The 25,648-nt window shown below is 35.8% G+C and overlaps 1 protein-coding gene across 2 annotated transcripts in view; it reads left to right on the top strand.

Moving 5' to 3' along the window:
• Positions 1–25,648, top strand: part of Prosalpha6 (Proteasome alpha6 subunit) — a 52,293-nt gene that overhangs the window by 22,477 nt on the left and 4,168 nt on the right. For both annotated transcript variants that reach the window (XM_090381839.1, XM_090381840.1), the window contains exons 4-6: positions 5,774–5,862; positions 9,506–9,576; positions 24,856–24,985. In XM_090381839.1, coding sequence (XP_090237965.1) covers positions 5,774–5,862; positions 9,506–9,576; positions 24,856–24,985 — 290 coding nt within the window. The remainder of the gene's footprint in view (positions 1–5,773; positions 5,863–9,505; positions 9,577–24,855; positions 24,986–25,648) is intronic.

The following is a 25,648-nucleotide window of genomic DNA, read 5'->3' as shown; positions in this document are numbered from 1 at the left end:
AGTTTTATCATTTTTATAAACTTTTTTTTTTTTTTTATATATATATATATAAACCCCAAAGAGAGGTGTTAGATCCTATAGTACTTAGAACCGTGCTTGGGTTGGAGGTTGAGAAGATGAAAGAAGATATTTGTTGACATTAAACTTGAACTTCTGTAGACTGTAATTTTCAGGAAATACGTACGACGGAAGGTTGTTCCAGAAAACGGCAGTTGAATGAATAAACGAGGAAGATGAAAAGTTGGTTCTGTGAGTTTGAAGTTGGACAATAAATGGATGTTGGCTGGTGGCGGCACATGTTCCGACTGTTTTGAGAGAGAGCGGGAATTATAGAAGCCAATTCAGAAGAACAGTGCCCATGGAAGTATCTGTAGAAGAGGCATGCAGCAGAAAGAATACGTCTATGAGACAGCAAGTGGAGAGACTCTGTTAGAGATGAATCATTAATTAACCTAACTGCCCTCTTCTGAATGGAATCAAGAAGCCTGAGAGAGGTTTTGGGGAAACCACCCCAGATGTGGGAAGAATATTCCATGGCAGGGCGGATTTGCGATTTATACAGAGTGAGCAGATGTTTGAAAGAAAAGTAATGCCGAGAGCGAAAGAGAAAACCAAGTTGATGCAGAGGAAGCAATATTTGTAATGTGCTTGTGCCGAGAGAGATTAGAAGTCAGGGTAAATCCCCAAAAGAGATATATCATTTTGCCTATAAATCGGAGTGTCACTAAAGATAAGCATAGGAGCAGAAGAATCCTTTTTGCGAGATATAAGACAAGACTGAGTTTTAGAAGGGTTGAAATCAACTAAGTTGTCTTTGCCCCACTGGAGAATTACCTGAAGATCGGCATTTAAGGAACTGGCAGCAGATTTTCGAGAACTTGAAGCTGATTGAGCAGGACAAGGTTTCTCAAAATAGAAAGTTGAATGCAATGTGCTATCATCGGCAAAACTATGGATAGGATTTCCAGTCAATAGAAGAAGGTCATTAATATACAGGGGGAAAGAACTGAACCTCTGGGACACCGGCATTAGTGGAGAATATAGAAGACAGAGAGCCATCTATTATCACCCTCAGTGAGCGATCAGAGAGAAAACTGGATAACCAATTACTAAAAACAGTTGGCAAACCATAAGATGGAAGCTTGTTTAGAAGACCTTTATGCCAAACACGATCGAACGCCTTTGAGATGTCAAGAGCAACTACTTGTGTTTCACCGAACCTTTCCATTGAATTAGTCCATAAATTAGTAACATAAGCCAGAACATCACCAGTGGATCAACAGTTATGGAATCCATACTGGCAATCATTGATCAGACTGAAGGTTTCTAGGTAGTTTAAGAGTTGGCGGTTAATTGATTTCTTCATTACATTAGAAAGAGTAGAAGTAATTGCAATGGGACGATAATTGGATGGGAGGGATTTGTCACCCTTTTTAGGAACTGGCTGGATATGAGCAAATTTCCAAGCAGAAGGAAAAACACCTTTGGAATAAGAAAGTGAAAAAAGGCGGCAAAGAATAGGAGTAAGTTCAGGAGCAGGTTTTGAGAACAAGTGGAGAAATACCATCGGGACCAGGAACTTTCTTAGCATCAAGATTCGTCAAAATCCTTCTGACATCCTTTTGACGGAAGACCACAGGAGGCATTGAATGGAGTCTGTTGGGAATGGTGGGAGGTGTTTTACCAAGATCATTAATACATGAGTTGGAAGAAAAATGGGATGCTAGCAGGTCAGCTTTATCCTTGGCTGAAGTGACAACAGAATCATCTGGTTTGGACAGAGGTGGGAGCAGAGATGGGCAAAAGTTGTAGCCAATAGCTTTGGCAAGGGACCAGAATGCCCAGCTACTATTAGGGCAAGAAGCAAGTTTTCTACTCTTAGCCTGTTCAAACACTAGTTTGGATTGATTAATAATTGCTTTACAATTGTTGCGAGCTTTGGTATAGGCAGAAAATGAAACTGAAGAATTAGAAACAAGCCAATTACGATATGCAACATTCTTCTCTTGAACAGCCTTAGCACATTTATTGGAAAAGCAAGGTTTAGATAAAGGGCGAGATTTTAAAGTGGAGTGTGGTATAAAGGATTCCATTCCTGCAAGAATAATTTCACTGACACGATCTGAGCAAACGTTGACATCAGAAGATTTGAAACAGTAATCCAACCAAGGAAAAAAATAAAAGAAATCTCGCAGGTCATCCCATTTTGCATTCTTTTAATGCCAAACAACACAAGGTTGGGAATAGCCATGAGATAAAGGCTCCATTAGAGAAGAGACAATCACCAAGTTGTGATCTGAAGTGCCTAAAGGACCTCCCACTTCGACCGTGTACTTAGAAGGGTAGTTTGTGAGAAAAAGATCAAGTGTGTTGGCTGTATGATTAGGATTGTCCGGTATTCTTGTAGGTAAATGAACAATCTGTGCAAGGTCATTAGTAATTGCAAAAGCCTCAGCATCTCGACCAGCTGAGAAGATCAAAGAGAGGAGATTCCAAATTGCCAATCTCTGACAGGGAATATCAGAACAGATATATGCACAAGTACCACCTTTGAGGCGAAAGGAATCATACAGCGAATAATTTGGGCAGTAGTTGAATCAACCAATAATTGAGATTTTGTCAGAAAAAGTACATGGAGTTTGCTAGAGTGCAAGTTGAAATGGACATCATTAAGATTACAATTGAGACCACATATATTTGTGAAATGAATTAGGAAGTGCTTGGCGGATTAGATCTTTTCGCAGATAAGCTTGCTCTATTAGTTTGACAATTCACGATGTATTCCATAGTAAGAAAAAGTGGGTGGGACATACTGTATGAAGTAATGAAATTTTTGGATATGGTGTACACATGGCAAGAATATACCCAGATCCTTGGTATAACGTGGCCTCGACAATGCTCCCCACATACACGCTACTCGGACTCCCTCCAGTCAGTATCTGGCAGAGTAGAGGTAGCAAGATTATACACTAACTGATCTGGGCACCTCCTAGAGAGTTACCAATAGGTTTGGTCCGGTATACTAACTAGCAGCCGGCCTGCGAACACCGTTTTAGAGCTGTACCCTCGAAATGTAAGGAATATTGGATCTCGCCACGATGTTCATCATAACCTCAAAAGTCATCAATCATACTACATGATGGAAGAGATACGGAAGGGTTGACCTTAACTTAGCTCTAGAGACTAAACATGGGTTCCACCACTTCAAGCCTCCAGTAAGTAAAGTGGTGGTATTGCACTGGTTGAAGAGTCATCTACCACTTAGTACTGACTGATAACATAGAGGGGCAGCATTCCTCTATGTGGTGTGGGTGCCACACCTCGACCCCTGCGTACGTTGGTTCACACCTGGGTGGTCACCCACCATGTACTTGTTTCTGGAGGTTATACCCAGGATTACTAACAGTCCCACCATCGTGAAGGTGTAAGCAGAGGATTTGGCTGTCACAGACTGTCTGGACTTTGCTGAAATTGGGTCCACTTGACTTGAGTGTCACCCGAATATCAGTTCCGTCAGCGTTTTAGACGCCCAGGTAGCAAGTGCAGCTTGTCTGGCATATCTGAGAGAATGCTGTGGCAACCTCAAGGACCAAAAAACTTCTAAATTCCTTAAAATAAATTCACTCCAAGTTGCTTCCATGTGGTCCATAAACAAACTCATGAGAGATGGAAGCAATTGGAGTGAGGTTTTTGTTAAGAAATTTGTAAAGTTTTTAAAAATGAAAAAACTATATACATAAATGCTTTTAAATATAAATTTTTTCTATGTTTTGACTTTACATCTGAATATTAGAGTAGGGTTGTTGTTGAAATTAAAATGATCAAGATTTTGTGAAAAAATCTTTATTCGTTCTATTTTTAATTCTAAAAAAAATTAAAAAAGTCAATCATTACCTTTTTTTTTTTTTTTTCTTTGCAATAATATCCTCTACATTTATATATGTATTATTTAATTTGGTTTGAACTTCTGTGAACCGAATTCCAGAGAATTTTTTCAATTTTAGCTTGTGCAAGTCTACATTCTGTCTAATCGTGTTGAAAATGTATGCCTCTTATTTTGAGTTTCAAAACTGTCATAAATATTAAAACAGATATTACTTTTAAACACAGTTGATAGACAGCAGCACATTTCTGTACAGTTTCTAGAGAATCTCTTTATATACAGATGTGATTTGTTGATATTGTGTTGAAAGGACTTGCAAAATGTATGAAAAACTGCATGTATACTTATGAAAAGATGAATGTTCATTAAGATCCTTGCAATGGCAGAGTTTCAGTTATATATGAACACTGGAAATTAGATAGAAATTCATTTTTTTTTTTTCTAGGAAGTTGAAGTTGGGCCGATTTATTAGTGATAAATGATGACTGATTTAAAAAAAAAAATCAAAAGAGTTGAAGAAATTTAGCAAATGATTGAGTAGTAGTAGTATTCAAGGTAGTTTGGTTAAGGGAAGCTTTTGATGAAGTGAATGGTAAGGCCAGAACTTACATCATCAACATAAGTAGTGAAGTTAGCCAATTTAACTGCTTACCTGACTTGTCCATATGTGGCAAGATGGCCAGATGCGACAATTGAAAATTGATTTGCCTGTATGTGGTATGTGCACCATGCATTTCATTATCTCAGTTTTGCTTTGAACAACACAAATATTCATTAAACTGTCATAGGGTTATGTGATTTGCCCATAAAACACCGTAATTATTTTCTATTGAAATGTAACATGCGAGTTGATAACATTAACTTCCTTGTTACATTTTATGTGAATGCATAGGTTATTTCTTTAAATAGCATTGAGAAGTGTTTACCTTTGTCATTTTATTATTGACACAATGAAAAACATGTGCATACTCTGAGCATAGGCATTGTAATTACTTTTATATTATGTTGATTATTGTAAATGAAAACTGGCAGCTCACAGTGAGTTAGAAATCAAAATTTCATTAGGGAATCAAGTACTGGATCATTACATACAGGGTGATTAAATACTATGTCATTAGATACTCACAAAGCTAGAATTGTACAGAACTGGTTCCAGGAACATGAGTGAATTCAGCATATTCACTCTTTTGGCCAGGTTATTAGATCTCAGTGCAATAGGTTGTGGGATGAGGTGGAATGAGTTCTCCAGAGGAGAAAACTGCAACCAGCCAATTTGCAACAACTGTGAGAAGCAGTTGAATCAGTGTGGCACAACATTTGGATCAGCATCCCTGTGAAATGCTTTTGACAACTCATCGAGTCCATGTCTCAAAGAATTCAGGCTGTTTTGAGGGCTAAAGGGGCTGTCTGTTTGCTATTAAGTAGGAGTACCTAATAAAGACCAGGCCTCCGTAGCCGAGTGGGCAGGAGCGGGAGTGCAGTAGCACACGCTCTTTGAGTAGACCGGGGTTCAAGCCCCTGACTGCTGAATACGGTCAATCTGCCAACCCGCACTGGACCAGCGTGGCAGATTATGGTCCATTTCCCTCAGCATGAATTGTTGAGGAGGCTTCCATCCTGCAGTGGGTTGATAATGGCTGCACTTTACTTTTACCTAATAAAGTAGCCAGTTAGGATAATTGTGCATAAATAATGGGTTATGTTGTTTAATAAAAAAAGAAAGTGTAATGTTGCCTTGGAAATAATTTCTGCCATTTTGGCTTGGCAAAATTTGTCCGAAAATTGTTTTAAGATTTTCCTTAGCTTTGTAATAATGTTGAGATATATAATGAAAATAAATATCACACTCTGAAAAGCACTTTTGAATATGTATTTTTTTTTTTCTTTCAGCAAATTTATGCGTACTGAATGCCTTAGTAATCGTTATGCTCATGATGCTCCACTTCCCATTAGTCGATTGGTAGCACTATTAGGAAATAGTATCCTTTTAATGAATACATTACACATTTAGTAGTATTTCAAGTAGTATTTTTACATTTAAAAATACTACTTGAAAAGTACATTTACTAAAAGTACATTTAGTAGTATTACCAGTGTATTGTGACACAACGAATAAGCACACTTATGCAGGTTGTCAGTGATATCAGCTTGGTTTGCAGAGAATAGAACCACTGTGGGATGAACTAGAAAGGTGTATGTTAGTTTGTCTGTAGCAAGCAACATCATTTGTCTAATTAAAACTGTTCTACTGGAAGAATTAATACCACTAACTTTTCTTAAATTGTTGGAAAGTCTTTCAGAAAGATTACTTGCAGCATTATAATTCAAACAGGAGGGCTCTCTTATTAAAATGTGATCTGTAAACTATTTGCCTTTTCTCTTAGTTTCACTAAACTTTTGGTAATATGATGTATATAAATAAATAGGTTCTCATTTGAAAAATTTCATATTAATGGATTTCTCGGTTAAATAGTAAAGAATATGATTCCTTCGCATGATTCTGTAAATAAGATGATACTGCCTGTAAAATTAATTTTGGATATGTTTATTATATCCTCTACAACAATCCATAGAAACTTGTAAAATAGCATTGTAAGCTAATACCAGTTTTTATTAGCTAGCTTGTGTTTACCAACCAGTAGGAAGAAATGAGAATAATATTAAAAAGTATGATAACATTTGAGCAACAAGATGTTAGTGAGCATTGCCCAGTGGCAGTCATTCTTTTTTACTACAGTTGGTTGAATGATAGAATTCCAAAGAGGATTCAGATATGTCACCAAAAATCTAATCAGTATAGTCACTGGGTATAATCAGTGTTGGTTATTCATGTAATTAATTCATTAAACTAATAATTTCATGTAAGAAAATAGAACCACAGTGGGATGAACTTGAAAGGTGTGTTAGGGCTTGTCCAGGCAACATCACTTGTCTAATTAAAAAGCATTCTACTGGAGAATAGTTCAAATTAGTATACTGATTTCACACATGTCATTTTGTGAGATCATTGTTGTTATTTTTCACCTAAAGTATGCAGTTATTATTAGTAGTGGCATGTGATTCAAGGAAGCAAGCTTATATAGTATCAGCAAAAAAAAAAAAAAAAAAAAGTAAATAACACCCACCTCATCTCTAATAAATTGTCTAATTTTTCTGATTCTTCTTTAAATTTGTTCAGCTACCCATTTCAGTAACACAAGATGGAAGTTTGTTTCAACAGGCATTTGCTCTCTGGCTGAAAGCAAATTTTGCACATTTATCTTGCAACCATCCTTTTTCAATTTAAGTTTATGTACCCTTATGTCTGAAAAAGAGTAAGAATGCCACCAGAATTTAGTTTGTTCAAAACATTTCAATCAGGTCTTTCAGGGTGCCAAGTTTCTACCCTTTTGTGTCCTTGACTAAACTTGTTGCACTTCCCTGTGCCTTTTCAAACAGATCCATATCCTTCATAAAATGAGGATTCCAGACCTGTATGCAGTACTAAAGATGTGGCCTAACCATTTCCTTATACAATGTGATAATCACTTTCTTGTCACTGCTTTTAAAATTTCTTTATATCATTGATAGAATCCCTGTGGCCTGTCCTAGCAGCCTGTATTAATGAAAGTATGAGGCTTAATGTCAAATTTTGCAGATGATACAAAGGTTGGCAGGGTGGTTAATTACAGTAATCAGGGTATACTATTGTAACAAGATCTCTACAAATTAGGTACTTCTTATAGGTAGCTGTTGTTGGTTCATTATAGCCTATGTTGCTGGTGATCCAATAAACCACAAACCAACCAACCAATCTTATCGGTAGCAGTAGTCCCAGATTAGTGCACCAACTGGGTAGTGTAGAATGTTAAAAGGCCTATGAGGAATTGTGCCGTCAGAGATGAAGTTCTCTGACAGAAGTGCAGATGGACCTAGGACAGCTTGTGTGGTTTTGGGAATGATGTGAACGAATTTTGTAAGGTGTTGGTTAGGCCACATCTTGAATATGGCATACAGCTATGGAGGCCCCTATTTTAGAAAAGATGTGAATCTGTTGGAATGGTTGTGGAGAATAGCAAGGAGATCAGTGAGAAGAACAAAAGGGTACTCTTTGGCTTTGGTTCTGTAAACTAGCATCTGGAGACTAGGCACCTGTGAGGTCAGATTGAGGTGTTTAAGTCTTAAACTACAACTGAGGAAGGAGGGTTGATTGTGGAAATTTTCCTTCAGTTAGCAGGCAGGCAATTGTTGGAACAAACTCCCATCTGTGTTGTAGAGGTAGGTAGATTGAATAAATTAAAGGAAGAACTAGACAAACAGAAGAGATGGACAGGTGATATTGGGAAGTGGTGGCTTTTTTTTTTTTTTTTTTTTTTTTTGCTGATACTGTATAAGCTTGCTTTCTGGTATCATTTGCTAATACTAATATGCAAGTTACACTTGCTATAGCATTTGAGATATATTAGTTATTAATTTGGGAGAAAAGTCTGGGAATGCTGTTTGGATACTGGTGGTATGCAGTTCTGCTATGCTCTGACTAAAGCCAGATCTCTTAACTGTACTATTTTTGATGTTGAAATGGTGCCTAAAGTAGAACTTCTGTTATTGTTTATTAGCAAAGGTTTGTGGTTGAGTTTTGTGTTAAACTATGCAGAACTCCAGGTTTGTGGAATTTTGACTTATCACAAGGTGACATATGAGATGATTGAAGAAATCTACAAGTTAAAACAAGGGCAAGCAAGGAAGTGGCTGACTGAGCTTCTGTAATAACAATGCAAATGTTGCAAGAATGGAACAACTGTTAAATAAGTGGAAGAAGACTCATTGCGAGAATTTAGCAGCAAAATGAAGTGTACTCTTTAACTGATATTATAGTATTTTTGCTGTGGCATCAGCCACACTTCGTTACATTTAAATATTAAAATTATGTTAATGCAGATTATTGAAAATTATAGCCTTGGGAGCTTTTAGTTATCCAAATACTAATAAAAATATATTTAAAACTTCTTTTTACAAATAACTCACCCCTGTAAGTAAATCTGCATATCTAAAATTCTCATGAGGAAAGTTTTAAAATAAATAAAAATAAAGGGAAAAAACTAAGAAGGTTGGAAAACTATTAAAAATTCAAAATTCTACCTGTTCTGATCCAGTCAAGTTTAAAGCCACCAAGAACCAGGCATTAAAAATAAAACAAACGAGAGAGAAAAGTAATTTAAAAACATACTAGCAAGAAGAGCAATTAATCTTTTTGTAATTTCGTTATGAGTTGCCATACAGATTGTGTGCATGTTAGGAAATGATTTAAATACTCGAGTGGGGGGAGTCAGCTATTTGGATTTTGTGTGGATTTTCCATTTATACTTAGTTATGATGAGTGCTTTAGTAGTGCATAATTTGTAATCATTACTTAACTTATTATAATTTTATTATCTAATTAGGGTCTGTGTGGAGAATCCTTCAGATTTTCAGAGTATGGCATCTGTAGCAAGATGGTGGTTCAGCTTTCATCATATTTAAGGGATTTTTAAACTAATTGAAAATAATTTTCATTTAGTTAGTTTTAAAACTGCAAAAAAAAACTTTATTATAATAATGCAAATATAGGATATCTCAGGGTTTTTTTAATCCTTAATTATAAAGAAATGCAGGTTTGCACACAACGATATGATCGCCGTCCATATGGAGTTGGGCTCTTGGTTGCTGGTTATGATGTAAGTAATAGAATTAATGTATACAAATATTTTTATTTATTTTATATAAGATTACTATTTAGTTTAATTTTCATTTTTAGATTGACTTTTTAAATAAAGTTTTGTCCTTATGTTGCTTACAGGTTAGAATAAGTAAGCATTATAAATTTTTTGCAAAGGAGCAGCTGCCAAAATTTTGTCATTAATGAAATTAGTAAAAATAGTGCAACAAAAGCAGTGTGTATCTACAGCATTATGCACTAAAACCTGAATTTATAATATAGGATGACACAAATAAGATGGATCCAACTGTCTGTTAATTGTGCTAAAATTTTATATTTGTTCATTGTTTTCATTTGATATTGTACTATAAACAAAAAAATATTGTACCATTAAAAAAAAAAAAAAAAAAAAGCCTAATTATTTAAATTGGTGTCCATTGCATGAGACCTTTATAGTCCCTTTCAAAAATAACTGCTGCCATTAACTGTTAATTAATGATTAAAAATCTGAATTTTTTCCCACATACCTAAATATAATTAATATTTAGTCAATATTCCATACATCTCAAACTTATTTGAGATGGTTTGGAAGTGAAAATTTGTTTATTTGGAAATATATATGCAAGGAACTAGTGAGGTTCTGTATGACTGTTTATTTTTTGCTTTGTGTTTCAGTGTGCCAGTTTTGCTTTTAGTAGAGATGCTGAAGAGATTGACTTTTAAGAGATTAAACATGTTGCTCACATGTTTGAAATTATCACATCAACTGCTGTAGAAAGTAGTTCTCTTTGTTTTGTTTTAATTGTTGTGTGAAATGTATTTTTTGTCTCAGTTATTACTGGTGTAAGATTATTGCTTTAATTGATATTTATCAGTTAATTCCTTTTATTCATTTGACAAAACATATTAATGTGTGCGTATGTAAGTTGAGATTTTATACCCTTAATGGTTTTCTGATTTGGAAAATTGAAGTGATTATTAGTTTCATGTTTTTATTTTATGACACATTTTTTTCCACCAGAATTAACATTTTTTGTTTTTTTTAAATATGTAAAAAACACGGCATTTAAATTTTTGATTAAAAATTAAAACATTTACATTGAATAGGTATTGCAATTCATTAAGAAAAAAAAAGAAATATTGTATACTGCAAGGAAATTTTAAAAAAGCCAAAAACTTTTTATAGAAATAAAAACAAAGTTTGGCACCTTTGAGGTTCTGCACCACTATGTTTGAGTGGCACAACTGCTGCTGGGTTAATAACAGTTAGATTCACCTTATTTGTATCACCTTATACAAAGGAGTGCTTAAATGATTAACAGAATCGGATAACTGTTATTTTTTGATTGTTTTTTATTATATCATATTCACTAGGATATAGCACATTTAACTGTTGAAGTCTTTCTTTTTCCTCTTTACTAGGAGAACATGCCAGTGGTACAGATGTCACTTCATCCATTGTATATTTTTATAATGCCGATACTTGAATATAATCATATGCACACAGTAGCACATAAGACTTTAGTTTAAATCTCACACTGTAATGTGACTCTTCCTTCTTCTACTACAAAGGGTACCAGGAAAGTTTTGCAATACAGCTTTGTTTATTTAATTTTTTCAAAGTAATTTCCTCTACATTCAATACACCTCTCCATCCTCCGAAACCAATCTTAAACCAGTTCTGCCAAGTTTCACTAGGGAGTAAAGCACACTCGTTGTCCCAAGCCCGTAGAAGGTCCTCATCACTGGAAAACCGCCTCCCTTTTAGCTTCATTTTCACATGCGGGAACAGTGCAAAGTCGCAGGGAGCAAGGTCTGGACTGTAGGGAGGGTGCTCGAGAAGTTTCAGTCCTGTCGTGGTCAAATATTCGGTGCAGGCTTTGGCGCGGTGAGCTGGAGCATTTTCGTGATGGAGGTACCAGGTGTCCATTCTTGACTTTGGCCACAGGTTCTTCATAGATCCAATGACTTTAGGCAGGCATTGTTCAGTATACCACTTAGCTGTGACCGTCTTCTGCGTGTCCAAAATGACACGTTCCACAATTCCACTCGATTTGAAAAATACAGCTATCATTTTCTTCTTTACAGATCGGGATTTTCTGACAATTACGGGTGTGTCGTCATCATCAAAGACCCAAACTTTGTTTTGAGCCTTGTTCGGTAGATCGTAATAGTACAGCCAAGTCTCGTCACCTGTCACGATGCTGTTCACATACCGAGATTGTCCCTTATCAAATTTTTTTTTAACATCTCCCGGCACCAAGTCACACGTCGTGTCATCTGCTCTTCAGTCAGTTGATGCGGCACCCAGAGAGAACAAAGTTTCTTCACGTGCAAATGATCTTGCAGAATCGAACGAATTGCTGGTGCATTTAGGCCCAAAGTATCCTCTATCTGTTGGTAGGTCACTCGCCTGTTTTTGTCAAGCATTTTCCTCACAGCAGTAACGTTTTCCTCCGTAACTGACGTTCGTGGCCTTCCCGGACCCTCAGAATCCTCCAGAGTGAAATTTCCCCTTTGGAATTCTCTATACCACCTGAATATTGTTGTACGATGTGGACAATCATCATCTAGTGCAAGAGTCATTTCTTCTAAGCACTGGTCTATGGTTAAACCACGCACGAAATTATACCGCAAAACTGTCCTTATCTCATTTCGTGACCACGATGCCATCGCAAGCACTTTACACTCTCACTACTAATGAATAACTGAGCCCATCGACTTGGCGCGGCGGCTACTATGCACGTATGAACATGTCTCAACATGCAGCAACAAGCAACTTCCTGTGATTCATTGTTGCGTCATATTGCAAAACTTTCCTAGTACCCTTTGTACTACGCAAATGGAATATTCCTAGCACATTAACAGCAAGGTGACTAACTGAATTGAATATAATGGTACATTTACACATGAAGTGTTTAGGGATGGATACCAGAAGTATAACATCATATTATTTTTGTGATAGCTAAAAGAAAAGTGCAAGAGAAATTGTTGAGGCCAAAAATAAGACAGCTGGGGCTGTGGGATTCTATCCAATTATATTAATAGAAAAAGAAAAAAAATGGTACATAAATCTTTAGATATAATTATGAGACCATCTTTGGATTCAGAGGAGGTCCTTATGGATTGGAGATATATGAAAGTCTCTCCAGTTCAGTGTGGGGGTCCGTTCCTAGTATCGCGTCATGTCGACGACTGTTTACCCTGTTTGCCACTAAATATGAATGGGGCACCATGTTTTCACATCCCTGTAGTCTTATCTTGTCTCTAACTATATAATCGGTGTGAATTTCTTCAGCACCTACCCCTTCCACTAGAATTTCGCGGCAACATCTTATATCTCCCTTATTTCACCCTTTGCAGTATCTGATGAGGTAATCCCACATTAAAATAGACCTTGAGGCTCCTGTGTCCACCAGAAATTTACCTGGTACCCCTCCTAAGCTGCCCTTTACATATAACAGGTTGTTTCTCCTGCCATTATCACTTACAGCACCTAAACATATGTTTTTTCCTTTGGCTGTGTTTAAGTGTAATGCTTGCCTCTCCCAGCGGGCATGTCTAAAAGATCTATGTCTTTTAACTACGGCATTGTTAATGCGCTCTCGTTCATTCCTGTACTTACCATGTTTAGCGCAATGCCTTTGCTCCCTTGCTCCCTTTGCTTGTCCATGTTTCTGGGGTTTTTAAAGTGTGGGTACCTGTCTCGTTCCCAAAACTCTCCCCTTTCCCAGTTATCTTTAGCACCCCGTCTCACTTTGCAGTCGCGGGTCCAATGGTCGGTGTTCTGGCACTTATAACACCATTTACAACCCCCATCCTTGTCTCTCCCCTCATTTGTTTGTGAATCTATACCCAATCTTTGTTTCACTTCAGTTTGTTGCTGATTTTCTCTAGCATCATTGCTTAAGGAGAGCCTTTCCATCATCCATTCCATCTTTCTTTCGATGCTATTTAAATGTTTAGATAACCCTTCGATTTCACTTTCCCACTCCCTTGATTCCTTCCCTGTTTCTGGCTGTTTTCTGTCGGTCATTGCGTTTATTTCCTTTGCCCCCGTATTTCTACTAAAGTTTTCAAGTCTTTCCTCCTCTAATGAAAGGTTGTAGGCTTGCGTTAATGTTTCGGGTTTTTTCCTTAGTACTTCCTTTTTATAATTATGCCGGAGCCCTGTGATAAATTGCCCTGTTAGTATCTTCTGGAACGCCTGTTTCTCTACTCCTGTTGTTTCTGTATTTAGCTTTAAATTTAGAAGGCGCTGGTGGAATTCGCTTACTGTTTCGCGAATGGTCTGTGTGTATCCTCCCAATTTTCCTACGCTGGTTAACAAGTCATTCTTTCTCCCAAATAATTTTCTTAATGTTTCTACGAATTTGTGAAGCGTTTCTACTTCTTCTGCCACTGTAGCCTGCCTGTATTTTTCTAATGCCTGTCCTTCTAATTTAAATTCTCCTATCGTTATGATATCTATATCGCTTAACCCTTCTTTATCCTTAATTAGATTTAATTTATTAATGAATTTTTCCACTCTTTCGCCCGATTCCCCCTTAAATGGTTTCAAATAATCACTGTATTTGATTTGCCCTGACCCCTTGGCTACCATGCTTACCATTCTCACCTCTGGATCTTCTTGGCCTTCATATTCATTATTGTGGCCCCCAAAATTTTCGCAATCCTCACCGCGTCTCCTACCCTTTCTTGGCATTTTTATATTTATTACTCTCTAGCTATCAACTTTAACTAATCAATAAGTCTGCCGCTTAATCTTTCTACAATTCCTTACCTATATTAGATAATCCAATTCAATCTACCATTAACATTTACCTGCTTGATCAATAATCAATTTGCTAAAAATTCAACAACCAATAATTATAAAAATTAATTTTTTATTTTAATAATTAAAAAAATCAATAATTATCTCTTTACATCCACAACTATCTATCCTTGAAGTTTACCTGATCAATCTCAATAATTAATTCAATGGTACATAAATAATAATTTCCAATTCAATGCTAAATCAATACTTGCCTATTCAAATCCACAGTTATTTACCTGTTCAATCTATAATCCATTCAACGATAATCAACTCAATAATACATAAATAATTCTAACTTACACTTTCTGGCTCGCCAGCTGAATTTTACAGTTTCAGCAACTGATTATAATGAATCTTTGTTTTGTCATTCCTAAACACAGCCTTCCGTTGAGGAGTTTTCCTGGCTGGCATATCGCCAATTGTGGGGGTGGGGTTATGTATATATATATATTTTTTTTTATTTCTTTGCTTTTGTTATATTATATTATTTATCATTTATTATTTAATCCCCACTTTGCATCTGACTTGTTATCTCACAGAAGAATTCCTGTTCTGAGGGAGTTTCTATATTAGTGCACTCCTCCTTTGGGGTTTGCTGTGTGTTCAGAAATGACCAAACTCCATTTTCATTAAGTGAAATACAATCAGTTTATTATACATACTTACAAATAAAAGATAAGACAAATCATTACACATTATTCACTTCATATATAGGTACAGGGCATGGATCACGTTCCTGGTCATTAGGCTCTCCCATCCATCGTCTTCTTCTTACTATAGGCCCACTAACATCTCGTACAATCAGTTTAATTTAACTCTTTCTTAATTACAGTTGACATTTATTATTTATTTATTTATATCTTCCTTTTTCATACCTATCTAGCACAATCCTACATTCTTCTTCATGGTTGAAACAATTCTTCTTCTGGAATTATGTCCACTCTACAAACTATTCTATTCTATTCTCTCCCCAGCACTTTAAAGTTACATGTTAGTGAAATTTACATGGGATTATTTATTTCTTCATTCCCTCAGGTAAACTTCAGCATATAGCGACTAATTTCTCTACTTCAGTAACATTATATAAATAACATACAACTGTACCTGCTCTATAGGCTAACCCGTCCAAAATTATTACTTTTACTCCATTGATTAATCAGTAAATAAATCATAACTGTAAACCATCCTTCATTAACTATTTCTATGATATTTCCTTACTTATCTCTACCTTAACTTAACTCTTAACTGTATGCTTCCCTAAATCTCACTTAATATTTATCTCTATCTTCCCTGCAGTCCTTTGCAATTACATAGAGGTAAATTCGTTGTTTAACCACTTACTTCTGGGGATTTGGATCTTACCGCTAATACAACGTGTGGCCTGTGACTTTCTGCTCTGCATCGGGTCCTCCATTGGTTTGGGAACGTTCTTCTCCGATTCCGGAATGTTAACTTCGGCCAGGGACACTATTCGCTTTGCCGATCATCCTGGTGTCGCATCCTTCTTTGCTGTGCCGGATCATTCAGTAGGAGTCGCTTCCCATCACTTTATTTCTACAGGATGGTACGGTGTTCTTCTGTTAGCATTATCTCGCTGCCCTCCTTTCAAATATATTTCTCGGTAGACGCTTTCGGACTTCTATGTTCCATCTCGAGAAAGTTCCCCTTTCCGTAACTTATCTACACTTTATTAAAACTATCAGAATTTAGTGAACTCACCATAACTGGTTCTACTGGTGGGTTGCTTCCGGGGACTGTTTCCTGGGCCTATCTTTCCAAAAACACCCTTTTCGCCCTCCAAAGAAACTTCATCACTCCCAAAAAAAACTTTATCACCTTCCGAAAAACTTTATCACACCTATCTAAAACATCTTATCACCAAAAAAACTTTATCACATATCTAAAACATCTTATCACATTCCTTTTTGTGCGCGCTCTTCCCCTTTTATTTCCCAAAATTTCGTAACGCCCCTCCCTTTCTCAACCAATCATCTCCATCTGACCGTCGTCATCTCCCTTCTCATTTGCCTATTCCACATGACAGGAAGGCCGAGTTCCTTCCAGTGTAGAAAGAACTTCCGTTTCTAGAGAATTCTCGATTATTCTGGAAATGACCAGAAATTTCTGGAGCTCGGAACCCATCCGGAAAACACCTGCATCCATTTACTTGATTCGTCTCGCCTTATTATAAAATGACCACACCTGCTCTGTTTGCAGTAAACAAAAACGCTTACACCTGTTACCTCTATTGTAATCTCTGGAGCACTCCGTCCCTTTTGCCATGCCATAAATTAACCCCCCACTGTTCCGGCTCGATATCTTCACTTGCTGCTTCAGGTAGTGGGCGCTGATCCTATATCTGTTTCTAATGTTTATCTTCAAGGTATATTTGCTTGTACATTAAATTTAACCTTCTCTTAAATTAATTCCATTAGCGCGAGACCCATTATCTTAAACAATATTTGTGACTTTAAGTGTTTTCTTGTAAGGTCTATAATATCACTCAATCTAGCGTTCTATCATAAATTATATAGACATTTAATTTAATTTGTAAGACTTTGTGTCTTACACATCATATTATTTTTGTGATAGCTGAAAGAAAAGTGCAAGAGAAATTGTTGAGGCCAAAAATAAGACAGCTGGGGCTGTGGGAATCTATCCAATTATATTAATAGAAAAAGAAAAAAAATGGTACATAAATCTTTAGATATAATTATGAGACCATCTTTGGATTCAGAGGAGGTCCTTATGGATTGGAGATATATGAATGTCTCTCCAGTTCAAAAAGGGGATCAAAGGACGAAGTGAGCAATTACAGACCTGTATGCTTGACTTCTGTTCGAGGGAAAATAATTGAGTCAACGATCAAAGAAGTAATGTAAGATCAACCAGACAGGAGTGCAGTTATATGTCAATCACAACATGGATTTGTTAAAGGGCAATGTCTGAAAAATCTGATTGGCTACTATCATGTCAAAGAGAATTTTAAATCATATACAGCTAGATCAGGATTAGTACGACTACTGAATCCCATGAAGTAGTCGCATTATTCGAATTCGCACTATTTGAAGTTATAATTATGTGTAAAATATGGTAATTGGTTCTAGCTCGATGGAAATAGGTAATGAAAAATTTTAAACAAGTTTTTATATTTTTATTAACGAAATATAACAGTAAAGGATAAAAAGAATATACTTATAATTTAAATTTATTAACAAAGTCAGTGTACTGTAATTATAAAAATCAAAATAAAAACAAAATTCTAAATATCATTCCTAAAGGTAAGCTTACACTGATGAAAACATCTTTATTGTCTTTCGAAATATTTTAGCAGCGTAGACTGAACTGTTTTTTTCTTTCTTTAAATCTTTGTACATATGCTGGTAGATGCAGAGTGCTTTATCCACATCTTGGCAAATTGGCATGCTTCAGTTAGGATCAGCATCCATAATTTTTTGTTTCATGACTTCTACAGCTTGAAAGATATCTTCGAATTCCTTGAGAATGAACTCCTTCACTTGCACTTTATCTCGTTCTTTGGCATCATTATCAACTTCTTCAAATGCTCTTTATTGATCTAAAAGTAGGAGATCATCATCAGTCAATTCTTCCGAGTATGAATTGAGCAGTTCCTGAACATCGTCATTTTCTAGTTCATCAAATCCAAGTTTTCTTCCAATATTTGTTTTTTCTTCTATAACAGTTTTTTCTTCGAAACCACTACTATTTGCACAATGATGCAAAATGCGCTTCCACACTCCACCCATGTTGTTTGCAGTTATTTGTTGCCAAGCATTCTGAATATTTTCTATTGCATGTCTGATATTATAATTTTTCGAGAACACTGTTAAGGAAATTGTATTGTCTCCTGTAGTTTTAGCAATTACCTGTTCAAATGTTTTTCTTATGTAGTAGGCCTTAAATGTTGCAATGGTCCCTTGATCCATGGGCTGCAACAAAGATGTGTTTGGCGGCAAAAAAATGATTTTTACATTTTCACATAATAAACCGAGTGTAGTTGGATGACCTGGAGCATTATCTAAAATTAGTAGTACCTTAAATGTGATGTTGCTTTCCTTGCAATATTTTTCAGCAGCTGGGCAAAAATAGCTTGAAAACCAGTCAGTGAATACAGCTTGGGTCACCCATGCTTTCTTATTTGATCGCCTAATAACTGGAAGTGATCTATGGTTGTAGCCTTTTAGAGTGCGAGGATTTGGAGACCGATAAACAAGCATCGGTTTCAATTTAAAATTGCCTTGAGCATTGCCTCCCAATAAAAATGTTAGGCAATATATGGATACTTTAAATCCAGGTTGAGTTTTTTCTTTCTTAGAAATGTAAGTTCTGGAAGGCATTTTTTTCCAGAATAAACCGGTTTCATCCACATTACATATTTGTTGATCAGTGTATCCACCATCTTCAATTTTTTTTTTTTTAAACATCAGGATATTTAGTTGCTGCGTCCTCATCTGCACTGGCCGCCTCGCCAGTAATTTTAACATTATGTAGCTGAACTTGATTTTTAAATTGATCAAACCAACCAACACTTGCACTAAACGTTTCTTCTACTTCATTATTTTTGTCTTTCACTATCTTAAACAAGGTTAAAGCCTTTTGTATGAATGGCTGCTCTGCTAAGGGAATGCATTTTTGATTATAATCCTCAATCCATAGAGTTAAAAGACGCTCCATTTCTATCAGTAATATTTCTATTGCTTGTAGATGTTTACAAACCACAAAAAGCTGATGCAACTTTACATTTTTCTTTTATTTTTCCTTCGTGTTTTAATATTCAGTACCGTGGATTCAGGCATTCTGACATCTCGTCCTATTTTAGAGTTGCTATGACCACGTTCATGTTGTTCAATCACATCAGTTTTTTGCTCTAATCTAATAACAAGCCTCTTCTTTTTTGTGCTCGTAGTGTTTTTATCTGAAGGAACCTTCCCTTTTGTCCATTTTGTTAAGGGCACTTAATTAAAACAAATCGTGAAAACTAACATATATTATGACAGACAGACAGACTGCACAGCGAAGATAAACAAGTGTGAGGCTAGCTGCACTAGCCTCGCATTAACTGAATTTTGGTTCACATTAAATGCGACCTGGTATTGTTATAAAATTTGCACTAAATCAAATATTGCATTATTCAAACTCGCATTAATTGCGACCTAGCTGTACTTAGATTTCAGAAAAGCATTTTGTACTGTTCCACGTGAAGACTTATACAAATTGGAGCAATATGGCATTAGGGCAAATTTCTGGTATGGTTAAAGGGATGGTTGAGCTACAGAATGGTTATAAATGGGCAATGCTTTTCTTTGACTAATATTATTAGTGGAATTCCTCAGGGTTAAGTACTGGTGTCTTTATTATCATCAATATTTATTAACAATATTGATGAAGACAAAATTTAATGTCAAATTTTGCAGGTGATACGAAGGTTGGCAAGGATGGTTAATTAGCAATAGTGGCAAATGATGCAAGAAAGCAAGCTTATACAGAATGAGCAAAAAAAAAAAAAAATCCTTTTCATATCACCTGCCCATTTTCTCTAATAGTTTGTCTAAAATTATTTCTTAAAGTTATTCAAAGTACCCATTTCATTTCCACAACATCATATGGAAGTTTGTTCCAACAATAAACTATCCACTAGCTGAAAGCAAATTCTGCATATCTTTCCTCTAACCATCTGTTCCTCAGTTTAAATTTATACTCCCTTATGTGTACTGTCTGTAAGTAAGGGTGCAGTAAGCAACAGTAAGGGTGCCCAAGTGTTTAGGTTACTAAATCCTCAATCCTTCTGCACTTCCTGGAGAATTTCAGATCTAAGTGCACATTACCATAGGTCTTTTTTTCATTCTCTACTATCCTGAATAGTACCATACAGTTGGTATGTTATTCTGGGATTACTGTTACCCATATGTAGTACCTTCCATTTTTCAATTTTAGACTTCAGTTGTCTCTTCTCAGCCCCTGCCTAATTTTTCTAGAACTTTTTGCAGTAGCATACCCTGATTACTGTCATTAACCAGCCTGCCAATCTTCGTATCATTCACAAACTTAGACATTAAGCCTGATATGCCTTCATCATATCATTAATAAATTTAGATAAATAAATTTTATTTTAATAAATTTAAAACAAAATGATGACACTGAATCTTGGGAAAATCCACTAATAACATTAGCCCAAGAAGGGCATTGCTGACTGATGATCAGTCTTTTATGTACAATATAAAAGTATCAAAGACTTTTCTGAAGTCCAAGTATAGAATTAGAATGTGTCCGAATTATTTTTTGATCCAGTTTCTTTGTTACTGTTTCATAATATCCAATAAGATTGGTTAGACAAGATTGTCCCTTAACAGATCCATGTATGACTACAGTATAAGTGCATTCCTGTCTAGATGGTCCTGCATTACTCTTTTAACCAGTGTAATTATTTTCCCTGGAACAGAAGTTAAACTTACAAGTCCATGTTTACTCTCTTCACCCATTGATCCCCTTTGTGAATTAACGATAATTTCAATGCCAGTCTGTAGGGCCCTCTCCTGATTCCAAGTATGCTCTTGTAATTATGGCTAAACATTTGCTTACCTCTCTTGCTGACTCTTTTAATATAATTGGATAGATCCTATAATGACAGAAATCAGGATATGATGCTGCAAGAAGACCTAGAAAATTTTGATGTTTGTTTGTTATTTGGTTTTTAGGAGCATTAGCAACTAAGGCCATATTGCTCCGGGAATATGCAGTGGTCATTCCCTGACCTTTCCGCATCCTCCGTATTTAGTGGTCACGGGCTCAAACCCCAGTCTAATCAAGAAGCATGTGCTACACAGTGCTGCTCCTGCCCACCTGGCTACGGAAGCGCCTTAGAAAATTTTGGTCTTGCAGGTGGGATGAGAAGTGGCATTTGAGGTTTGACATCAAAAAATGCAAAGTCCTGAATATGGAAAGAAACAGTAATCCCAAAATAACATACCAATTGTGTGATATTAGCGAACAAAAAAAAAGACCTGGCAGTAATTGTACAGGCTGCTAAGCCAACCATTGAGTTTTTTGTCAGAATGGATAAGGAGTTAATTATTCCACTGTGAAGGTCGTATTCTTGATGACTATATACAGATACAGAAGCCTCATTTTTGGAAGGATGTTGATCTGTTGAAAAGGTGCAGAGATGAGGAACAAAATTAATCAAGCATATAAAAGGGCATGCTTACCATACCCTTGCAGCACCTGGAAACTAGGCACCTGTAAGGAGATGTAGTGTTTAAGGCATTAAATGGATTGAATGAATTAAATGTGGATGGCATCCTAACTCTTACTCAGTTGACTCATATAAGGAAATGTAAATTGAAAAAGGATGGCTGTGGAATGGATGTGTAAAATTTTGCTTTCAGCTAGAGAGCTATTGATTGTTCAAACAAACGTCTATCTGGTGTTGTGTAGATGGGTAGTTTGAATAAATGTAAGGAAGAATTAGACAACTTACCCCATTATTTGCTACTAAAACTATTGTGACAAGAATCAGAAATATAGCAATGTTAAATTTAGTGTTATGTTCTTGTATCACTACATTAGTCCTGCAGCAAACTGAATTTTGACAATAATCCCACATGGACTTAATTGTTTTCTGTACATAAATTATGGAGCTTGGTATTTCAAGTTTCTAGAAATTATTTACAAGCAACCCCTGTATAACATGGTACTTCTACAACACAGTTTTGCTCTAACACGATTGATGAAATGCGGCAATCCGCGCACAACACGGTATTTATAAAACACGGTTTCGCTCTAACACAGAGAATTGTGACAACCTCACATAACAGTATTTTTGAACTTTTGTGCAGGGAAAACTGCTATTATGTTGGATGTAATTTATCAACATTTCTATTCTTTTTTGTGAATCCCTGCTTTTTGGCTTGCTAATTTTTATGATAAAAAAAAAATATTGGGAAATTCCCGTGTTAGGTTCTGTGGTGCTATTAAAGTTGGTAGGAGGAGGTTTTTATGATATAACTACTGAAGCCCTCGTGGTAGCACAGTTGGTAGAATTGCAGTCATCCCCACACCATATGGAAAAGACCTAAGTTTGAATCCTGTCTGATGGGAGGAATTTTTATGGGTCTTTTTCTCAACGTGGCTGAGTTAGTAGGTCTCAGGTGAGGATAGAATTTTTTTTTCCTCCCGGAAACTCTGGTTTTTTGTCCAGAAAAATAGAAAATCAACCTCAGAACATGGAGCAACATAGCCTTGGTTGCCAATGCTCCTAAAAAAAAAAAAGATGTTACTAAAGACATTCAAGAATTACTACTGGTAACTGGTAGAAAAAGAGGCTGGCAAAGAGGATATGGTGGAAATGGCATTGGAGGCAATCAATTCAGAGGATAGTGCAAATGACAATTCTAAACTTCCAAATTTTACACTGAAAATTGTAAATTCCGTTTACATTGTAAACAGAAAGGCATAAAGTTAGCCAAGCAATTAAATCTTTCTTTTTGAATTCAGATTCTTTGACTGAAAGAGCCCCAAGTTCAAAAGGGAGCTTCAAAAATACAGTTCCATATGACGAAATTACAAAGATCTATCAAGCAAAAGCACACAAATCCAGATTGCTGATTTTTTAAAGAGAGCAGAAGATACACAATCTAGAATGGTATATTTTTGTTAGCTCTTGAACTTAACCGCCATTTTTGTACTGGTTCTTAGTCCCGTATAACACAGTTTTGCACTACATGATTTTTTTTGGACCCTAACTACCATGTTGTACGTGAGTTACCTGTATATAGGTATATTTAAAGAAAAATGACATGGCTAAAAATTGCTAATTTTTGAAATGTATTACTGTGAATATTGGTGGTTTGCTACAATTAATGTTAAGTGCTTCCTAACAGGTACTTATTTTATGTGCAAATACATCACAATCAACTTTGCCTTAAACTGCAGCACACTTTGTATTAGATGAGTAATTTGCAAAAAATATCCCTGCTCTAATACAGTCAGTCCTCGTATAACACGTGCTTACACTACATGAATTCGATCATACACGATTTATAAATAGGAGAACGATATCTTATATAACACGAACCGAATTCACTTATGCACGATTCGCCTTTGTGTTTACAAGAAATGACAGTCGAACCATTTTTACAAGAAATGGCAGAATCACCCCAACCAAATGCAACACGATAGGAATGAAGAGAAGATTCTGAAAATGTATTTATTTGTTTTTTACATCAGTGAAGGGGGAACACATTTCACCATAATAATGTAAAAACCCACACAATTCCAGCTATCGGCATAATCGCAAATGCAATTAGATCGAGTTTACTACCAGTTTATAAAAGATTCCACTAGCAGAAACGCAACTGGAAATTGTTTTTATTGTTTTATGGCAGTAACCCCCAGAAATGTGCTTTAGTAAAATGTGAGGTGTTAATAGTGTATCTCTGCCTTTACGGTGTTGTTTATTCAGTTGCTACACGCGCACAGCTTTGTTTATGTGTATCAAGCGTGCCTCCTCATTTTGTAATTGTGCTTTATTCCCTAAAAATTAGTAAAATACTTAAAAGGTGTGAAAAGGAAGCGTCCTGGTGAAGACACTACAGATTCAGAGAGAAAAAGAAAAGCGATATCGATAAACAGAGGCGGACTGGATCAATAATTCTTACCCGGGAAAATTTATAGTGGCCTCATACTATGGTTTATGGCCAAAATCACTCCGGCCCACCGGGGTTTCCCCGGAAAGGCTTATGACCAGTCTGCCTCTGTTGATAGAGGAAAAATATGAAATTGTGAAACGCTTTGAGCAAAATGAAAGACCATGTGATATTGCACGTGCTACAGACCTAAATGAGGCAACGCTGAGAATTATAAAGAATGCAGAGAAAATAAAAACAACTTTCATAGCAGGAACAACTCAAAGTGTAATTAAAAACTTAGATTAAGACACAAAGAATTGAAAGAGATGGAACGGCTGTCATCTGTTTGGATAGAAAATTAAACAAAAAACAAGTTTGCTTACGATAGAAGCAAAAGCATTAGCAATATTTTATTACGTAATAGTTGTAATAAAATACGTAAGTATTTTATTCGTAAAAAATACTTATGTATTATTTATTATATTATAATAAAATATAATATTATAATAATAAAAAATATTATAAAAATTATATTTTTTATTACGTATTTTAATCGTTATAAAATACGTAAGTATTTTATTACGATTATTTATTGTGTTTGGTAATGTTTTGGTTACCAATGTGTGTTCAATCTTGGGTGGTCGGCACCTAACCCTATTTTTCCCATAGGGCCTGTTGTTTATATTGCACGATTTTGCATTGCACGAGGGTTTCTAAGAACACGACTATCTTGCTATACGAGGACTGACTGTATATGGCATGTTGGATTATAATTTTTTATTTATTAATTTTTTAATGTTTATTATTTATTAATTAATTTTAATTTTTTATTCAGGATATGGGACCACATATTTATCAGACCTGTCCTTCGGCAAATTATTTTGACTGCAAAGCAATGGCTATTGGAGCACGTTCCCAGTCTGCTCGTACTTACCTAGAAAAACATTTTGATGACTTCAAGTCATGTAAGCATTTGTCAATTTTTTACGATTGTCAGCGAGACCTAAATTATTTCTATAAATATTATCACACATGATTTTAGGAGGGCCCCCTGTGTGCATGTGTTCCCCTCTCATCCCTTCCTTGTAAGCACTCACCTTATGTATATCTCTGTGCAGAGTACTATTAATGAATGTATTCAATTTTTTTCCTTGTTCCAAAGTGTTATGTTTAAATACGATATCAACGCTTGTGTGTGCTTTTGTAATTGATCAAATTAAAGTTTGTTATATGAAAAAGCCAAGTCTTTTTTTTATTAGGCACATGATCTCTCTAAACTTTAGTAATTTAGGAACTTAGCCTCATGTCTGTCTGTAAGGTCAGATGGTAAGATACACTGACTATACCTGTTATTTGAAGTTGGTGGTGGAATTGTTTCCTGGACATTCTACACACCATTTATAGTGACCCAATGACATTTCAGGGATGTGCTGCAGGCCATTTTTCAAAAGCATTTTTAGCAGTGGCCTTCCAGAGCTTGTGAATTTGCACTCCTGTAATTTTTTTTTTTTAGTTTGTAATTTATAATTAGATAATTCACAGGGAGTGAGGTCTAGACTAGAGCTTGAGTGTTCTACCAGTGCTCAATAGGATATCTTGTGTTACCTTGATGATATGAGGTTTGTGTT

The sequence above is a fragment of the Mastigoproctus giganteus genome, chromosome 9 (assembly GCF_048544385.1).
Source record: "Mastigoproctus giganteus isolate SK-2022 chromosome 9, ASM4854438v1, whole genome shotgun sequence".
Lineage (NCBI taxonomy): Eukaryota > Metazoa > Arthropoda > Arachnida > Uropygi > Thelyphonidae > Mastigoproctus > Mastigoproctus giganteus.
The sequence above is the reverse complement of the archived record's forward strand: the minus strand, read 5'-3'. Positions and strand labels throughout refer to the sequence as shown.